The sequence below is a fragment of the Lepidochelys kempii genome, chromosome 22, assembly GCF_965140285.1.
Source record: "Lepidochelys kempii isolate rLepKem1 chromosome 22, rLepKem1.hap1, whole genome shotgun sequence".
NCBI lineage: Eukaryota > Metazoa > Chordata > Testudines > Cheloniidae > Lepidochelys > Lepidochelys kempii.
Window position 1 is genome coordinate 7,932,400 of NC_136401.1, and position 18,756 is coordinate 7,951,155.

At 46.1% G+C, this 18,756-nt stretch overlaps 1 protein-coding gene across 2 annotated transcripts in view; it reads right to left on the reverse strand.

The window, feature by feature from the left end:
* Positions 1-18,756, reverse strand: part of KIRREL3 (kirre like nephrin family adhesion molecule 3) — a 725,113-nt gene that overhangs the window by 227,829 nt on the left and 478,528 nt on the right. For both annotated transcript variants that reach the window (XM_073320928.1, XM_073320926.1), the window contains exon 4: positions 15,999-16,148. In XM_073320928.1, coding sequence (XP_073177029.1) covers positions 15,999-16,148 — 150 coding nt within the window. The remainder of the gene's footprint in view (positions 1-15,998; positions 16,149-18,756) is intronic.

Genomic DNA, 18,756 nt, shown 5'->3' on the forward strand with positions numbered 1-18,756 from the left:
CATCTCTCTTCTCGGAAAGAAGAAAAGCAGACCATGTGCATGTGCTGACTTCACTTCTCATCCTCTTCTCAGGGAACAAGCCTTTGAAGCACAGAAATGAACGCCCTGGCTGCGAGATGCCCTTGTTCAGAGTGAACTGGGCAGCACAGAAAGCAAAGCTACCATCCATAGATGTAAGGAATGGAGAACACTCACTGCCACAGGTAATCCCCTGCCAATGGAGAGTTATTCCCTACAGTGTATTCTCCAGTGCTTTGAACATGCTGACCAGTATTGTCTCACTGCTACTTCACTGTTGACGGGACATCAAATATTGAAGTTATTTGGGTTTGGCCTTTATGTTGCTTGATATTTTAGTTTCATTCTGAGTAAACCTGCTTGACATTTTTCCACTGAAGAACTGTCCCATTGGAAAATGTGGTTTGTCAAAACTGAATTTTTTTGGTGGGAAAAATGTCAATTTCAATGCAAAGTTTTGATTTTCCAGCTGGAAAATCAAAATGAAAATGTTTGCTTTGAATTACTATTTCCAAGTACACTGGCATTTTTCAGTCACAATTTTCATTCAAAATGTTTCATTTCAGTCAAAAATGTTCATTTGGACATCTCCAAATAGAATTTTTTCTGACTTTTTCATTCTGTGAAAATATTTGATAGGTTGACTTTTTGTCCTAATTCAGGACAAAAACAAATGTTGAAACTTTGCCATGGGATAGAAATTCCATTTTCCGATCCATTCTAGTTTCAAATTCAGTTGAATAGATAGGAAGCGGACGTATTAAAAAGTAAAAAGGCAGAAGTCTAACGTCACCATATATGGTTATGATCAATCTAATAATGCTTAGTAACAGCATACTTCGTGCATGGTACACTGTTAAGGCTTCAATAAAAAGCTACATTCAAATGACACAGTTTAACTTGAAACCACTTGACCACCCATGCAGTCCTCGCTTTCTTCGCCTGCTTCTGGTTAGATGTCATATTAAAAGACAGCAGCTCTGTGTTTGAATTGACTTAATCTGTCGCATTAAATAATTCATGTTGATTTAGGAAAGCTTTATTTCTAGTGGGACTTGCAAGAACGCAGAGTTAATATTAGAAGAGACCTTGGAGTGGGAGGCAGGGGAATGGATGAGAAAAGGTGAATGTAAAAATTAATTGTATATCAATTATTAAGACTATATTTCTGAAACGGACTCTTTCTCCTCCTTATCAGACCTCTTCAGCCCCTGCAGCAGCCCCTGCCTCGGTCTTAGCCAAGTCCCTTAGCAACATCTCACCCAGAGGAAACCTCTCCCTGTTCCAAGCTGCAGAAATAACATTGCAAACAGGGCTGTGTCTTCTGCTGAGCATTAGTTACAAGGCAGAGCTGGAGGCACCAAGTCCCAGCACTGGGATCCCTGCAAGCGGTCTTTCCATCACTGACAGTGCAGATCCTTTGGTGCTCATGTGGATCTCACATGTGCTATCCGAGCTACTGAGGAGACTGTGATTTTACTCCTTGCCTCCTAGTCGCTGTCGGATCACTGATCAAGGGCAATTGGCAGCTGGGGACCAAGGGGATGTGTGCCTTAGACCTTACTCAATACACGTGGCTCTCATTAGTTATAGTACTGCAGCTGAACATGGACTGATGGGCACCAGATGCTGATATCCTGCAGTACTGGCTGGCAGAGGGATCCAGCTCTGGCTCGTCTCCTCCTTAACCCTCTCGCAAAATGTGCATCACACCCACCTAGTTCCAGTGTTCTCCCCTACTGCCTTCTGCAAATACAGACTTCCCATGGCCCCCCAGCCCATTCAGACAGGATGTAAACAAGACAGTAATAGAAGCTAGGGCAGATACCCCATATTCAGCTACTTCTACAGGCCAACCTGCCGCCTTCTTGCTCTAGCTTGGAGTGGGCAGGATTTGGCACAGCTTACATGGTGGCTAGAGCAGAGCAAGAGACAAGACTGGAGTGTGCTCCTTACAGTCCCACTTCCCAGTGGCCAGAGGCCATTCACGGGGCCCACAAACACACATCCTTCAGCAGCCAGACTCCAGCTGACCTCTACCTGGGGGTCAGCTAGCTAGCAAAGCTTTCGTTCCTGTGAATGCCTGGACCAAGGCAGCATTCTCCCTGCCTGATGCTCTCCTGAGGTACCCACGCTGGCAATGGAGGGCCAGGGAATGAAACAGGGACCTAAACAAACAAGGGCTACAGCATAGGTAAGATCCCTGCTTGTCCACTAGGCCAGCAGCCAATGGCAGAGGCAGGGCGTGGGGTCAGTTTGGAATGCAGGTTACCAGCACCGTCTGGCTGTTTCTCCTTCTTCAGGGAATCCCGGGGATGCCCGCCCTTTCCCTCTGGCATCAGGGCTCTTTGTAGGGTGCCACCCACAGGGCAGAGAGTGTTCCTAAGAAATTATTGAGTGATCCATCCAAGAAAGAGGACACTTCCCACCCTGTAGCAGCAGAGGAATACCTAGTCATTTCCTGAAAGCCCCGTGAAACACATGGCTTGTTTGCCTGCCCCCACGTGTACATGCGTGTCTGATGGCACCTTCCAGAGGGTAAGGGACCTACTACTATCATTCACTAGGGGAGTTTCCATTCAGCGAAATAACCAAGGCTGGTGTAATGGGACCTGAAGGGACAGGGTTCATTTCTAGTGTCAGCTCTGTGTGTGGTTTATACACTGGTGTCTATAGTTTGTAGGACATAGATTCATTACAGGGACCAGGTTTAAATTCAGCTGGAGCTGTCCAAATCAGCGCTCCAGTAAATATTTTCAAACGTGCGGGGCAGAAGCCCCGAGCCCCGGCACCTCCCGCGGGGCAGAAGCCCCGAGCTCTGGGGCTCCAGGAACTGCTCTATGAGAATTTAAGCCATGACAGGGACTCACTGCCATGGGGAAGGGCAGTTGTGTGATGGCTGGCTGGGTGATGGTGGCCTCAATGGAGGCCTTAATTGAACTTTCTGAACTTCAAAAAAGTTGGGCAAAACTTTTTTTTGGGAAGGGGCCAGATCGCTGGCCCACTACTAGTTTTTTTGTCAATTAAAAGAGCCCACTGGCTCACAAAAGAGACCCAGGGAGGGCAGTAGAGTGGCAGAGAATGGGGGCTCACGTGCCCAGGAACAAAGCCAGTAGATCTACTTTCAGGCCTACCAGTGTCAGCTGGGGCCTTTTACGAGAGTTTCTCCTAATGCCCAGGCTAATGCAGTGAAGCTGAGCCATGCTCCCTGCAGCAGTCACAATGGGGCAACATTCTAGTTCAATGCAATTTGGCTCTCACAGTCTGAGGCTGTCAAATATCATCTGCTGTCGGAAGGGAAAGAAAGCTGTTGTCTGGGGCAGCGTGATTCTCCTCAGACTTTGGTCAGAGTCTGGATTCTACTCCTGGATTGTCAGTGAGTTGTGATATGACCAAGGACAAGTCACTTCCTCTCACTCTATGCCTCAGTTTACCTCTCTGTAAAACAGGGATGATAATACTCATTATGAGGCCTGATTAAGAGACAGGAGCTCCTGAAAGGACTGGGCACCGGGGGCTTACTGCTGCCACCATCCATTCTGTGCTCCCTTTTCTAATGACCTCGTCCTTGGTTCTCCCACGCCGTGAGGGACTTGGAGGTGATGTCTGGATGTATCATGGGTAGCGCCTCAAATTCATGTAAGGCAGGGATAATAAAAACCCCTCCCAGCCTGCCACGTCCCTTTGATGAGGACTGCCAAGAAAGTCAGCAGCACTAACACCAGGGCTCCCCGCAGTCTAGTCACTCGTTTGGAAACATGGCTTGCCTGACCTGGATTCCTCCACCCTCTTGCCACAGGCTCTGGGTACGCCCCTGGCCAGCATGGGCGAACGCTTCACAACTCCTTTGCCAGATCAGTGAAGCAAACTGAGGTTTGCCTCTTCCATCCCCACTCCTCTCCCTCCTGGGGCAGCAACTGCTCTGTTCAAAGTTTCTCCTCGCTCGGCTGCATTCAAGATCTGGAAACTCAACACTAATTAATGTGTCTGCAAATCCCAGTTGGGCTGGCAGGGACTGGAATTCATTCATGGTCCCCTGAGTGCAGCAGGATCTACAAGCTAGCCCTCTGGCTCCTTAAATCGCACAGCTGGCAGATGCATATTTTAACAACACACATCTGTTGGCTATATAATCTCTTGTATTTGCCCTCCCTGCTTTGCGCTTTGATGGAAGACTGGAGGGAACTCTCCAGCGGTTACAGCCAAAGTGTTTGCTTTGCAATTTTGCCCGATTGCCGTCTGATTTTATTTTTAAATTTCTCCGAGTCCTAATCAGGCTCTTACTTTATTTAATTAATACCCTATCTTAGTTAAATAGATCATGAATTACGAAGATCTTACATTAAAGATGTGCCAGGTAGCAAATAGCCCTCCAGTGGCTTGCAGAAGTCTGCTTTGCTCAGTTCTCTTACCAAATGTACAGATTTGTACATGCAGCCTACAGGGATGTTTTATGAGCAGCGAATCAAGCTGCCTTTTACCCTCATTTTGTGTAACCTGCCCCCTTCCCTCCCCGCCTGTGCCTGTTCCAGTCTGTTTCAGATGTAGGGCATGGGTCACTGAGGCTTGAAGAGAGGAGCGGGGGAAAGGAGAGCACCACAGCCGTCCTGTGTGGGAGCAGAGGGGCAGGCTGAGATTCTGAGGAAGCACAGGGCAGGAGGAGGGGGAACTAAAAGGATTTTATACCACCTATGCACTGCTGCAGGGTGGGGTGTGGCCACCAGCATAAATTACAGCAGCTCTCATATAGGACAGGGTCCAGAAGGCTGCCTAGAGGCCATGGTTCAGCTCAGAACTCCCTGTAGTGCCATGCCTACGGGCCCACCCTGTCCCAGCATGCCCCCTAGGTCAGGGCTCACACCATCTACAGCTGCCCTGAGTTGTTCCTGCACCAGGGAAATTCACCCCCACCCCTTATACATGCTCCAGCTGCACACAGGACCCACCACAAGGCCCAAATCAGCACCACGTGCTCCCAATGCAATCTTCTGGGCTGGATCCGGTTTTTGGCCCATTAGATCAGCCGGTCTGACCTCTTGTATAGAACAGGCTGTTAAATTGCACCCAGGTACCTCTATCTTGACCCCAAAGACTCTAGTTAGACTGAAGCATTTCAGGCTTCAGGGGACTAAAGGGTAAGCCACAGCCAGCGACCAGGAGAGACCAAGATGCCATGACAGCCTGAGCCCCTGCAATGATCCAGCAGGGTTCTAGGAGGATTGGTCAGCTGGAAGTGGCTACCTTCAGATGAGAGCTAGAACCAAATTGATTAGGTGAGATGTGCCCAAATGATACCAGCAGGCTGCAAGGGAAAGTAAAAAAAAAAAAAAATCATCCACAGTGCTTTTGAAATAATACAAAACAGAGAATTTCCCTCCAACATTCACTCCCCTTGGAACTTATAGGTATTGGTTTCCACCATGCAAGTGTAACCCACGTTAACTCAGTGGAGGGCTCTGGCCCTGTCTAATGGGTGGATAACATACTGGGATTAATAAGTTTGCTGCTTCCAAATTTCCGTTAAGAGCTGATCCTTTGGCTCAGCCTGTAACCGGCTGGTGCTTTCAGATCCATGGGTTCCAAATTCAAACCCCTGAGATGATCCAACTGGGGATACTTTCCCTGAATGTCTGCAGGATCCCACTTTACTGGCACAGCTGTTTAAATCACGTGTGCACATATCTGTGGGCTCATCCATTCAGGGAAGAGAAAAATACCATGTGATTTATCTGACTTATTGCAAATTCCTGATACAGCTCAAGGAGCACAGAACTAGCCATGCGTAATCTATAGAATTAATAGAAGACAGTGCCAGAATGTTTGAGTGGTTATGATTTTCAAATCAAGCTGCAGAAACAACAACCCACTCACGGATATTCCAAAAGCAAAACGAAAACAATAGAGGCTGCCGGATCCCTGTTTGGATAAATGTCTCATGTTCTCAAAGGTGCCAGAGCCCTGCGCATGGATTTGTGACTCAGCTGGAGGCATTCTTCTAGGCCGTTAATATGGTCCTAATAATCCAGCACAGGTCGAGAAAGACTGATCAGTGGGAAGTGGCTAGCTTCAGATGAGAGCTAAAACGAAAGTCCTGACCATTAGTACTCAGGAAGGATCTTGAGGCATCTCTTGCTAGATTAGTGTCCTGGCCAGGGTCCTATTAGAGTTGTTATGTCCCACTATCATACATTCCACTATGTGGCTTCTGCTGGATATGAGAGACTTAACTTCCTGTCCTAAACTCTGTGTTGTGTAATGTGCACTGTTAAACAGCTGCTGTGTCCCCATCCCCCCTCCCCACCCCCTGCAGAGGTGGCTGCTTCTCAGCGTGATAGGATGTATAAAGCCCACACTGGAACTGAAGGGGTTAAGAAGCAGTTCTGGGCCCAGGTGACTACACCTGCAGAGTCTGCTTCAGGCACAGCTTAAAAGGGAGCCAGACCATTCAGAAGGGGGCAGACAGGGGAGGACAGATTTACCCTGAGAGCTCCTGAACCAGGATGCTGCAGAAGCCTTTGCTGCCAGGAAGGGGCTAGCAGCTAAGCCCAGCCAGGCTGGAGGTTGAGTTGTTTTTTCTTTTCTATCTTACATGGGCCTTGGAGATTTTGGGGGAGGTGGATGATAGGAAGTGGCCCAGGCAGGCAGCTTTGAAGAACTCCAAGGTGCTTAAAGTCATTGCCTCTCATGGGGTACTAGGCTGGAGCCTGGTGGAATGCAAGGGCCCTGGTTCCCCTACCAACCACTGTTGTTACAGAGGGGGCATAAATCTCAGTAAGAAGAGGGCGGAGATGCTGGAAGCCCCAGGGCCGGGGTGAGCCACCAACAGGGACCAGGTGTACTAAAGGCCCTCCCTGTTGTGAGGACATGAGATTTTATATAAGAACAGCCATACTGGGTCAGACCAAAGATCCACCTAGCCCAGTATCCTGTCTTCTGACAGTGGCCAATGCCAGGTGCCCCAGAGGGAATGAACAGAACAGGTGATCATCAAGTGATCCATCCCCTGTCGCCCATTCCCTGCTTCTGGCAAACAGAGGCTAAGGCCTCCATCCCTGCCCATCCTGGCTAATAGCCATTGATGGACCTATGCTCCACGAATTTATCTTGTTCTTTTTGAACCCTGTTATAGTCTTGACCCTCACAACATCCTCTGGCAAGGAGTTCCACAGGTTGACTGTGTGTTGGGTGAAAAATACTTCCTTTTGTTGGCTTCAAACCTGCTGCCTGTATTTCCTTGAACTCTGTTACCCTAGAAGGGGACAAACTAAACTGGTGACCCGGTCAGAGGGCCAAGTCACTGGCTATCACGAGCTGGGAGCTCACAGTGCCGGAATGCTTGCTAGCAAGACCCACCAGAGACGGGAGAAAGTGGAGGCCCAGAGACCTAACCACAAGGTGATACCCCCAGTAAGCCCAGCATCCCCCCATCATTATCAGCATCATGACTCTTGATTGTGTAAAGGAGGTGTGGCCAACCTGGGGCTCCGGAGCCAAATGCAGCTCTTCAAAAGTTAATATGCGGCTCCTTGTATAGGCACCGACTCCAGGACTGGAGCTGCAGGTGCCAACTTTCCAATGTGCCTCATTGCTCAACATCTGGCTTTGCCACAGGCCCTGCTCCCACTCCACTCCTTCCTGCCCCCTCCCCTGAGCCTGCCATGCCCTCGGTCCTCCCCCCTCAACCCCAGAGCCTCCTGCATGCCACAAAACAGCTGATCAGGAGGTGTGGGGAGGGAGCAGGAGGCACTGATCGGCAGGGGTGCCAGGGGGTGGAAGGTCCTGGGAGCAGGGGATGGGGAGCTGATGGGTGGCTGCTGACGTATTACTGTGGCTCTTTGGCAATGTACATTGGTTAATTCTGGCTCCTTCTCAGGTTCATGTTGGCCACCCCGGTGTAAAGTTTGGAAAAAGCCATGGGGTGAAATGTGCTGTAAAAGTGTTTCCTATTGTTCCAGGTAAGGCTGCAGAAACCCTGTGCTAGGCATCCATCATTAACACAGGTATATGGGGCTGAGAGATATTTGAATGGAGGCAGCAGTGGGAATAGTAGGGAAAATTTTCCTTTTCGTTCTCTGGGAGCGAAACTCTTCTCCCAAAAGCAAGCGGCGGTAAGTGATACTAACAGGCTCATCTGTTTGAGTGTTTGGACTTCCAAGGTTTATGGAATGATCCGTTCCACTACATTTAACAGTGTAGATTTGAAAACAACGTGACAAAATCTTAAATATTTAATTAAAATATGGTGTAAGCTCGTCAGCGGAGCTGGGAAAGTAGGAGGCACCAGACCCGTAAAGCTGTTGTCAGACATGAGTGACAGGAGTTAAAAAATGAGTTAGACAGCATTTGGGAATTTCCTGGTAGCAACCGTGCATAAAGTTAATGCCCCTAAGTGTGGAATTAGACAGCACAGACTCATGTGAGCAGGAAATACAAGGCTGAGCTATGGGAGGGGGTGAGCAGGAGTACTTTCTGAGGGCAGAATGGCTCATGAAGCAGAAGATGGAGGGAGACTGGAGTTTAGAAAAGCCAGGCGATGGTGGAGGCAATAAACGGATGACAATTATTGCAAACCCCATCCCCAACCCACTAGCACATAGAGGCAAACGTAAGGGTTTGCAAGGGAACCCAGCACTATGTGATACATGTCCGAGTCAGTACAGACTCAAAGCCCAGATTGGGCTCTGGCAAACAAACAGGTTCCCCGTCTCCTACACAAGTCGGGGAAGGGTTTAGGGTTCTGCCTCCTGGCTGCATAGAACCTGCAGTCTCAGCCCAAGACCAGGTGAAACTGGGAAGCTTGGGTGGAGCATCACACTGGGCTTTGTCGGAACCTCAGAACTCAGCCCAGGGTTAATGGCAGCCAAAGAACACTTTAGAAAAAGACCAGCCCCCTGACATGAAGCCAGAGAGATCCCAGGAGTGTGGGCACAAACCATCTTGGAAAAGTCTATTCCCTTCCAAGGGTTTTATTGTTTCCATTGACTTGTGTAGGTAATCCAGTCTACGAGCAAGGGGCACACAGTACATCACAGAACAAGGCCACACAGCTTTAAGGAAAATCCTCACCTTATTTGCATGGGCTAATCAAAGGGAGACTGGGGACACATGGTGGAGTCTGACTGACGAGCCTAAGGGGCCTTCAGCAAAAGATTAATCTCTATTAGCTGCACCAGTAGAGGGCCTATGACACACAGTTTGAGCAGCTTGGATTCTATCCCATGGAGGACACCATTACACACATGCAGGAGCCAGCTGACCACAACTTAATGAGCCAGGCCCTCAACTGGTGTATATTAGCTCAATGGAGCTATGCTGATTTCTAGCAGCTGAGGATCTGGCCCGCTACCCTGCATTGGGAACAGCTGCAGATCTCTCAGGCGCACTTCCAGGTGGGATGCAGCAACACACTCCCAGTTAGGAAGGAACTTGAAGCACCTTTCCTTCCAGCAGTGTGTGGAAACCCACCACCCCTGGCATAATGGAACAGTTCTCTAGAAGGAGATACAGCTGTGTAAAACCCAGGGGTGAGGAGGATTCAGAGGCAAACTCGCTGCAAGGAAGGGTCACCATGGTACAGGGAAACTATTTAGAAGAGTGTTACAGCCAGCCCCAAGTCCTTTGTCTTTGTACAGAGCTGTACATAGTTTGTGGACTCAGAGCTGCCGGTTATTTGTACAGTGGTATGGTTTTATAGGGGCCGTGTACACAGTTTTATTAGATTGTAGGCCTAAAAAACAGCTGCAATAGCTTTGCCTCCCTCTATAAATGCAGCGAGCGCCCCTGTAAATAAAGAGAAATCACTGCCACTGAAGGGAATGGCTTGGTCTCATTACCAGTCCCCACATGGTGCCTGTGTCCATATCACCACCACCAGCAGAGAGAAAGACAATTAGTTCTCGGGCATTGCCGTCCTCACTCTCAATGTTCCACCTGCGGAGCTCCACCCGGACCCTGTTGCTTTAATGTGACTGTGTTAATGGTTCTTTCCTTAGGCAAGCCCCAGCAATAAATCTCTTGGAGAGCATCATGGACTCCGATAAACAGTAATAAAACTTCCAAGGCAACCACCTCCTATAAGCCTCAGGGTAACTTTCTTCCAACTTTTAGAGATTGCCTGCTTGCTATTAATACACTTGAAAGGCTCCAGCTTCTGTGTTTTATAAAGTCATTACACTTATGTACCTCTTGGATCAATGAGAAAGAAGTCTGAAGGGAAATACAGGCCTGGAAGCTGGTGGAGTGGATCTGCTGGGTCAGCAGTGGGGGGAAGAAACAGGCCTGGCAGAATTCCAAGTTTGTTTTGTTTTATTATTTTGACAGATATTGATGTTTGTTTTTAAGCATTTTTTTCTACTTTTATCAATTTCAACTCTCAAAACTGGGTGAAATTGTGGGGAAGGGGGAAGGTCAGTGAATGGGGAGAATCAGACAATTTTTGATGACTATAGTAGATGTCGAGATTAAAAAAGTTAAAACTTAACCATTAAAACAAATTGCAACATCACATTCCCAAATAGATAAAGTAAATATCCTTAAATCAAACTCCACTAAGCTCTTAAGCAGCATGTTTCTTACTGGGCCTGTCTATACATTTCTATTATCATCGATGGAAATAATTTTGTGGTTGGTTTGTGTGTGTACAGTGAAATCAATGTCAGCAAATGTTGATTTCACTGTACACCCACAAACCAGCCACAAAAGATTTCCATCGATAATAGTAGGAATATACAGACAGGCAGGCACAGTAAGAAAAATGCTTATTGGAGTTTGATTTAAGGATAATTACTTTGTATATTTTGGCATGTGATGTTGCAATTTGGGAGGTACAGCGGAGGCACAACCAATCCCAAATAAGGATCTACCTGTGCTGAAATATGTCAAGGGTTTGGGAATGTAGGAGGGATCTACTAAAGAAACAGCACCAAATTTGCTTCTCTAGTCTCATGTACTGTAGGAACTGTAACCTCTGTGTTACAGTATATGGAATCACAGATCTTCTTAAATCAAAGACATTAAACAAAACAACTGAAAATAATAGACACCAACAAACAGGCTTCCACATAGCTCAAGTCTCAGTTGTGCTTCCTTTGTTTACCAGAGACCATACCCTGTCTGGAATGCTATATAGCACACACAGACATCTAGTGTCTGAATAATATACTGCAAGTAAACATACTGTAACACTAGGATGTCAGTGGTATTCCTATCCCTGCTACATGTCTGGTAGGGTGTTTTGTGTACCATAGGCTGGAGGCATGTGCTGTAGATGGCTCTTGCCCTTGGTGGGCCCCCAGCCACGCTCCCAGACTTTGAGTATGAGTATTTTTCAACCAAAAAATGGCTTTTCAATTTTCATGGAAAAAACATTCATTTTGGTAGAAATTTTCCAGTTCTTTGATTTGGGGGCGAAGGAAGCGAACAAAAACGTAAGTGTAAAAAAATGGGGAAAAGAGAAGGAAGGGGGTGGACAAAAATGGTTTCCATTTAACTGACAAAACAAAAGCAAAAACATTCAAATGCTTTTTTCCCCTTTTCATTGGTATTTTTCTGTGGAAAAATAAAGAATATCTTCCAATTAACTCTACCAAAAAATGATCAAATCAGCAGTTCCCAACCCTTAGGGGCAGCGCAGTACAAGGAATATGGTAACAGCACCCCATGAGTTCCTGCAGCTGTTGACCTTTAAATTCCTGCCGCTGATACTGTTGGTCTCCTGCTAGAAAGCACAACAGACAGCTAGCTATACGGCTGAAAGCCAGGCAGGGAAGCAGCCAAGGGCCCAGCCTTCTCTCTGCAGCCAGTGCCCAAGTTGCTGCCTCCAGGCTACTGCTCCTGTTCCCGTGCAGCCTCTGGCTCTGCCCACAACCCAGGATCCTCCAAGCTCAGGATGCTACTTTCGTTTTGTCTCCTTTGGCCCTTATGGGGCCCTCTACAGGCAGGATGTTAAGCTGGGTAATACAGTGACCAGGAAAGAGCTAGCGGAAGTGATTTTACATCCTGCCTCCACTTGGCCAGTCAAATCAGCAGTCTTCACTGCCAGCTGTGATACTTGGCATTTCCATATGTCTGCCACGTAAGGATCCCAAAGCACACACAAACATGGGCAGCTATTATTACACGTATTTTACAGAGGGGTATATTCAGACTCCTCAGATTTTGCCCTGACTTACAGCCATTGTGCAACCCCACTGAATTTGTCTCAGAGAAGTTATGGCCAACATTCTCAAATTAAAATTAGGTGCATTAGTCCATATTTAGACACTTAAGTAAGGGATCTGATCGTCAGAGATGACGCTTGCCTACCTGGTAATGGCACCCAATTTGAAATCTCTGTCCTTAGTGACTTAGCCAAGATCATGCTATTTGTCTGAGCAAGACTCGACTCCTTGATCTACACTCAATGCAGCAGAGCCAGTGACTCAGGACAAGTCTCAGAGCGCTCTCCCATCAGCATAATTACTCTACCTCTGAGAGAGATGGAAACTATGTCGGTGGAAGAGGGTCTTCCGCAGACATAGTGCCAGTGTGGACAGCGCTTATGTTGATGTAACTTACGTCACTTCGGGGGGGTGTCTTTTTCACACCCCTGACCAATTTAAATTACATTGACTTAAGTGATAACTAGACCAGCCGCTCAATGTGCAGCGGCAGTCAAAAAAAGCTAACAAAACATTGGGAATCATTAAGAAAAGGATAGATAAGATAGAAAATATATTGCTTCTATATAAATCCATGGTACGCCCACAACTTGAATACTGTGTGCAGATGAGGTTGCCCCATCTCAAACAAGATATATTGGAATTGGAAAAGGTTCAGAAAAAGGGAACAAAAAGATTAGAGGTATGGAACAGCTTCCACATGAGGAGAGAGGAATAAGACTGGGACTTTTCAGCTTGGAAAAGAGATGACTAAGGGGGGATATGGTAGAGGTCTATAAAATCATGACTGGTGTGGAGAAAGTAAATAAGGAAGTGTTATTTACTCCTACTTAAAACATAAGAACTAGGGGTCACCAAATGAAATTAATAGGCAGCAGGTTTAAAACAAACAAAAGGAAGTACTTCTTCACACAACACACAGTCAACCTGTGGAACTCTTTGCCAGAGGAAGTTGTGAAGGCCAAGACCATAACAGGGTTCAAAAAAGAACTGGATAATTCATGGAACATAGGTCCATCAATGGCTATTAGCCAAGATGGGCAGGGATGGTGTCCCTAGCCTCTGTTGGCCAGAAGCTGGGAATGGGCGACAGGGGATGGATCACATAATGATTACCTGTTCTGTTCATTCCCTCTGGGGCACCTGGCATTGGCCACTGTCAGAAGACAGGATACTGGGCTAGGTGGACCTTTGGTCTGACCCAGTATGGCTGTTCTTATGTAGCCTGTCCCACATACTGTCCCTCACCCAGTGCACTGTAACTGAGGAATACTCTACCCATCTCATCATGGAGATGCTTGTGGAGCTCACTTAACTCAGAAATAAAGCAGGCCAGTTGAATCCGCATGAACAAGATTTGAATTAAAGAGAAATATCTGCACAGCTGGTGGCATTATACTCTGGTAACTACCTGAAATTTCTCTCCGTTTTCCTGTATAAATATGCCCTTTGCTTCCCTAATGCACAGTAAATTATACCTGTAGCTCAATGCACCAAATGTTATCAACCGATTGTTAGGCAGCAGACCTCTCTCCCAATACACAGGGCTCCTGCTCATTACATACCCACTGAGGGCCGGCCAGAGTCACTAAATGTAGTCTGTGGCTAGCTTCATCTTCATTCCTGATGACAGACAGATGGACAAGGTGTCCTAATACAAAGGTACTCAAACTTTTGTCAATGGACCGCTAATGATTCATCCGATTTACCACAGACACCTCCTTAGCCAATCTTAAATTTCCCCTGACCACCTGCATAAATACATGTAAAGTTAAGAGGAACACATTGCCAGGAGTTTGCAAATCTCATATTCCAGTGTGCTATAACTTTAATATACTTAAAAGAAGAAAGATACTACAAATGTGAGCCGCTGAACAGCCTAGGTAAATGTGCCAATTAGCAAGTACCATGTATATTCACTTGAACATCTATCCAACACGTTCCATAACCCCACAGATAATAATGATTTCCCTTTGATCCATAAAAACGTCTTACTGCTCAAATTGACATGTTGCAATAGCTCTCAGTTCTGACGTATGCTTATGCACCCTGGGACTAAATTCGTTTTGGAATCTTTAGTTCTAATTAAAGAACATTATTTCTTTTGTATGTCTTCTGTAACATATTATTATTACACAACACAAGGAGGAGACACAGATTAGGGAAGATGCGGAGAAGTAGCTAGCATGGGGTGATTTAAGTGGAGAAGGAGTATAGGGCATGAATAATAGGACTGTGTTACTTTCCTGTTCATTTCCAGATTTCTTTCATGCTTTAGAGGCTGTTTGAGTTCAAAGAATTATTCTTTGGAAATTATATCTATAAATTAGAAGTAATTTTCTCTGGTAGATATACTCCATTGATGCACAATTTAAATGTTATTAATGAAGTGGGTTTTTTTGCTCACTAATAATTAGAACTGATCAAAACATTTCCATCAAAGTGGTTTTTTTTTTAAAAAAAAAAGAAATTCTCTTTTTTCCACAAAAATAAAGGAAAATTTCCACAGGAATTCCACCCAAATCCCAAAAGCATTTGCTTTTTGAAAACTGAAAATTTTTACCAAAAAATTGGGAATGTTTTGGTTTTTCATTGGGAAAAAAAAATCAGAAAAATTCTGGGTTTTTTTGTGAAGCAAAACATTTCTTTTGAAATTTCAAGCAAAATACTTACATTTCCTCAGCAGCTTCACTAAGGCCTAGTCTGCACTAGAAAGTTTTACTAGCAAACCTCCCGCCGACACATATCCACATTTAATTTTGTGTCCTTATAATAACACCCTCCACTTTTACCAGCATAGTTATTCCCCTTCCCACAGGGACACAAGCCCCTCACCAGCACAGTATATTGGCAGAGTGCCAGTAAACCAGTACAGAAAGTCCTTCCATTACAATCCCACAATGCACATTCCCTTCAGCAGTGGGCTGTGCATTAGGGAGGGAGGGAGAGAGAGAGATCGACCTCTTGTGAATGGCCTGAGGGTAAAGAACCTACTACTACTACCAGCCTTGAGAAATCTCTCTCTTGAAGTGGTAGACTCTTATGGCCCAATCCAGCCAAGCAGGTAAGCATGATGTATGTAACTTTAAGCAGGTGACTGAGCCCTGAGTCAGAGTGCTGGGAATCAGCAGCTGAGCCAGCACTCTGATCACTTAAACAGCAATTAATTCCTCTGGGAGTGGACCTAATTAGCAGATTAGAATGGGCTGCAGAGGACTAAAAGCTAATTAGTACATTAAAGCAGAGGGTAGGAGGCAGCACAGGAAAGATGTGCTGGGCAGAGAGGCAAGCTAGTGAAGCCAGAACCAAGAAGGATCTCTGGGTGGGGAGATCTCTTCCCTTTCCTCTCCTGGACAGAAGACTGAGGAGGGGCAGATGTGGTGTATGGATGAGTAATGGTGGTGGGAAGAACAATGTAAATAGACAACTGAATACTCTGTATAGACAGAGCAGAAGATAGGATGGGACCTCGTGCTGTCACAATCCCACTGAAGTCACGGACCGCTTATGTGCTTAGCGTTATGTGTGTGCTTAGTGCTTTGCTGAATTGGCACCTATACTTGCAGAGCTGAAGTACCAGGGTTCTAGCTCTGTATGTGTGATTTATCCTAAGATTACTTCAGCTGTGTATGGGTCATGGGCTCCTTATACATTCCCTCTTCAGATCAATATGCTGCGCAGATAGCTCGGACCATGAGTTCCTTTCTGAACCAGCTGGTTTACCAAAGAAATACATTTAGAAAAAGCCACTCATTGCAATCCCAAGGAAGAAAACAAAATAACTCCCCCAGCATGCCCATGCCAGAGGGAGACAGGACTTACCAAGAACAGTCAGCCGGGCTGGTCTGGATCGGATGGCCGCCTGAATGGCCTGGCACTCATAAATGGCATCATCTTGGAGATCTGCCCTCAGGATTTTCAGGTGATGTTCTCCCGACAAATGGTCCCCCACAACCAAATAGCGCGGATAGCCTGCAAAATACAAGTAAGGCTGTAGCCAGGCAGTAATAGCTAGATAATTAAGAGTTTGTAATGTAAATCAAGATTCCCAGACTTTCCCCAGCACAGGGCCTGTGACCAGCTATCAGGTTCTAGGCACCTTAACAGAGGTGCAGAGCCATTCTGCTGACTCATCATGGTAGCCAGATCGCGTGGGTCTCATTGTAGGATACTGAGAATTCCTTTAAGATGAAGGAGAGCTAGATGTGGGGATAGCAGGTGCTGCAGGGACACCCCTAGGAATTCAGGAAGGGATTCAAGCTAAGGAATAAAAAGGAACACCCCAGAAAGGGGGTGAGCTTTAAGCAACAACTGAGCTATGTTGCTAGTGTGGCTGTTTACAGGGCCACACTGGCAGTTTATCAGGAGTTCAAGGGTCACACTTAATGTGTATCTGAGAAGGAAGGACTCAGCAGAAAGTGAAGCGAATTCATGCTTATCAGCTCATTGAAACCTGAAAGGAAACCAAACATGGGAATGAATCAGACCAGGGGCCTGCCGCATCTGTAACAGGCAGTCCTTTCCCAGGATCTCTGCCTCTTGCTGTCATTGCCCTGATATTTGCATTGGTTAGAAATATCATGCTGCAAAAGGCTTCCAAGGTGAGCAACTCCACTAATCCCACTATTCGTGGTTCTGCCACTGCCCTGCCGGGTGACCTAGTTCATTAACGTCTCCAAAGCGCTCAGACTGAAGGTGCTAAAAGCAGCAAGTTTGAGGGCCCTGATCCAATACACAGGATACAGCTGTTGAACTTGAAGCAAGTACTTCCATTATTTTCAATGAGCTTAAAGTGCAGCATGTGCTTAACGAGCTTCTGGAGCAAGGCCTAATGAGGAATTGAGAGTCATAACCATCACCAACTTCATTTTGCTGGTAGCCTGAACTATGTTGGAGCGAAGGATTCTATTGCCCAGGTCTTCCCTAGCTGATGATGATTAATGCACCACGTGGTGCAGGCATCTTGGCACTCTCGTGTTTTTGTTGTTTTGCAAGCTCTCAAAAGCAGGATTTGCTCTCCTGAACTGTAAGAAATACAAATGATGGGTTTGTTTGTAGTTAGCTAATTAGGTGACTAGCTGAGCTGGTATCATGCAAGCTGGCAATTTCTCTTGCTAAAGCAGACCCAGATTTGCTAATTGTCCAAGTTGTTTGCACAAGCCAGGAGCTTCAGTGGAGTTGTTACCCGTTCACCATGCAATGTCTTGCAGGGAAAGTTCAGATCTCTAACGTACATGGAAATGTACTGCATCAAGCTTTGAAATGGCTTTAAAGAAGGGATTGCGCATTCAGGCAAGTCTGAGACAAGAGCAGTGACTAAGGAAAGAAGGGAGCATGCGTTAGACCTTAGTCTAAAGTCACCGAAAATGATAATGTGGGTTCGCTTCTCACCTCTTCCACTAACTTGCGCTCAGAAATGATTGTCCACTATCAGAAGCGGCCAGTGCTTTTGTGCACTCTGGGGCCCCATTTTCACAGGTGCTGAGCACCCACAGCTTCCATGAAGCTCAATGGGAACTGTTGGTGCTCAGCCCTTCTGTAAATCAGGCCCTATGGGTTTCAGATTTGGCATGCAAAAATGGAGACACGTTGCTTTTGTTTATGGTGTTCTCTGGTATGAAAAGTTTTCAGTATTATCACATGGGTCAGTGTTTGCAATACACACAGATGGAAAAACACAAGACATTTAAATAGGCAGCATCTGAAATTGCCATGCAGATATCATGAATGACAGCCTGTTTTGCAACATTTGCATATATATTTCCCAAACACTATGTGCCACAGGCAACACCTGGATAAACATTCATTTTTCTTCAGGAGCAGCTTGTAAAGATGCAGTGGTTTGCACCTGCACTTCAGACATTGTTTCCTTTCCATGCCCCAGCCAGATGAGTTTACTTGGAGGGCAGGAGGGATGGGGAAAAGTTGTCAGCACTATTTACTGTAGTAGATCCATAATTAACAAAGCATTTAAGCACATGCTTAACTTTAAGCTCATGCGTCATTTCTATCTGTCACTGGGATTTAAGCCCATGCTTAAAGTTAAGCACTTGGGCTCAGATCTTCAAAGGTACTTAGGCACCTAAGTCTTGAGTTTAGGTGCCAAAATCTCAGTTTTGGCTCTACTGCAATCAACAAAACTTCTGCTGAACCCGGTAGGCACCTAAACACGGCGCCTGCATTTTCAGGGTAAAAGTTCTCTTGGCACCTGTAGTAGGAAGAGAGCCTGAGACATAAGCCCTTGTATCAGAGGGCTGCTATGAGGCAGGACCTACTCACAGAATTTGGCAAAAACAGGTCTGATAGTGCAGAAATACACATTCCTAAGAAGTGCGAAGTACAGAGAACTCACCCAAACACATCCCAATATTAAGGATGGCACAAAAACATTCGCCAAGGATAACAGAAACACACTGACCCCTCCTAAAACATAAGGTCAGGATAACAGTATGTAACTTGTTTATATCAGGGTACAAATATGTATCTCAGAAGGAGTATCTTTGGCCAATCTAGGGGACTGTGGAAAGTCCCGCCACTGACTGAGCTGTGTCCATTGTCATGGGCATACATGTCTTAGTAT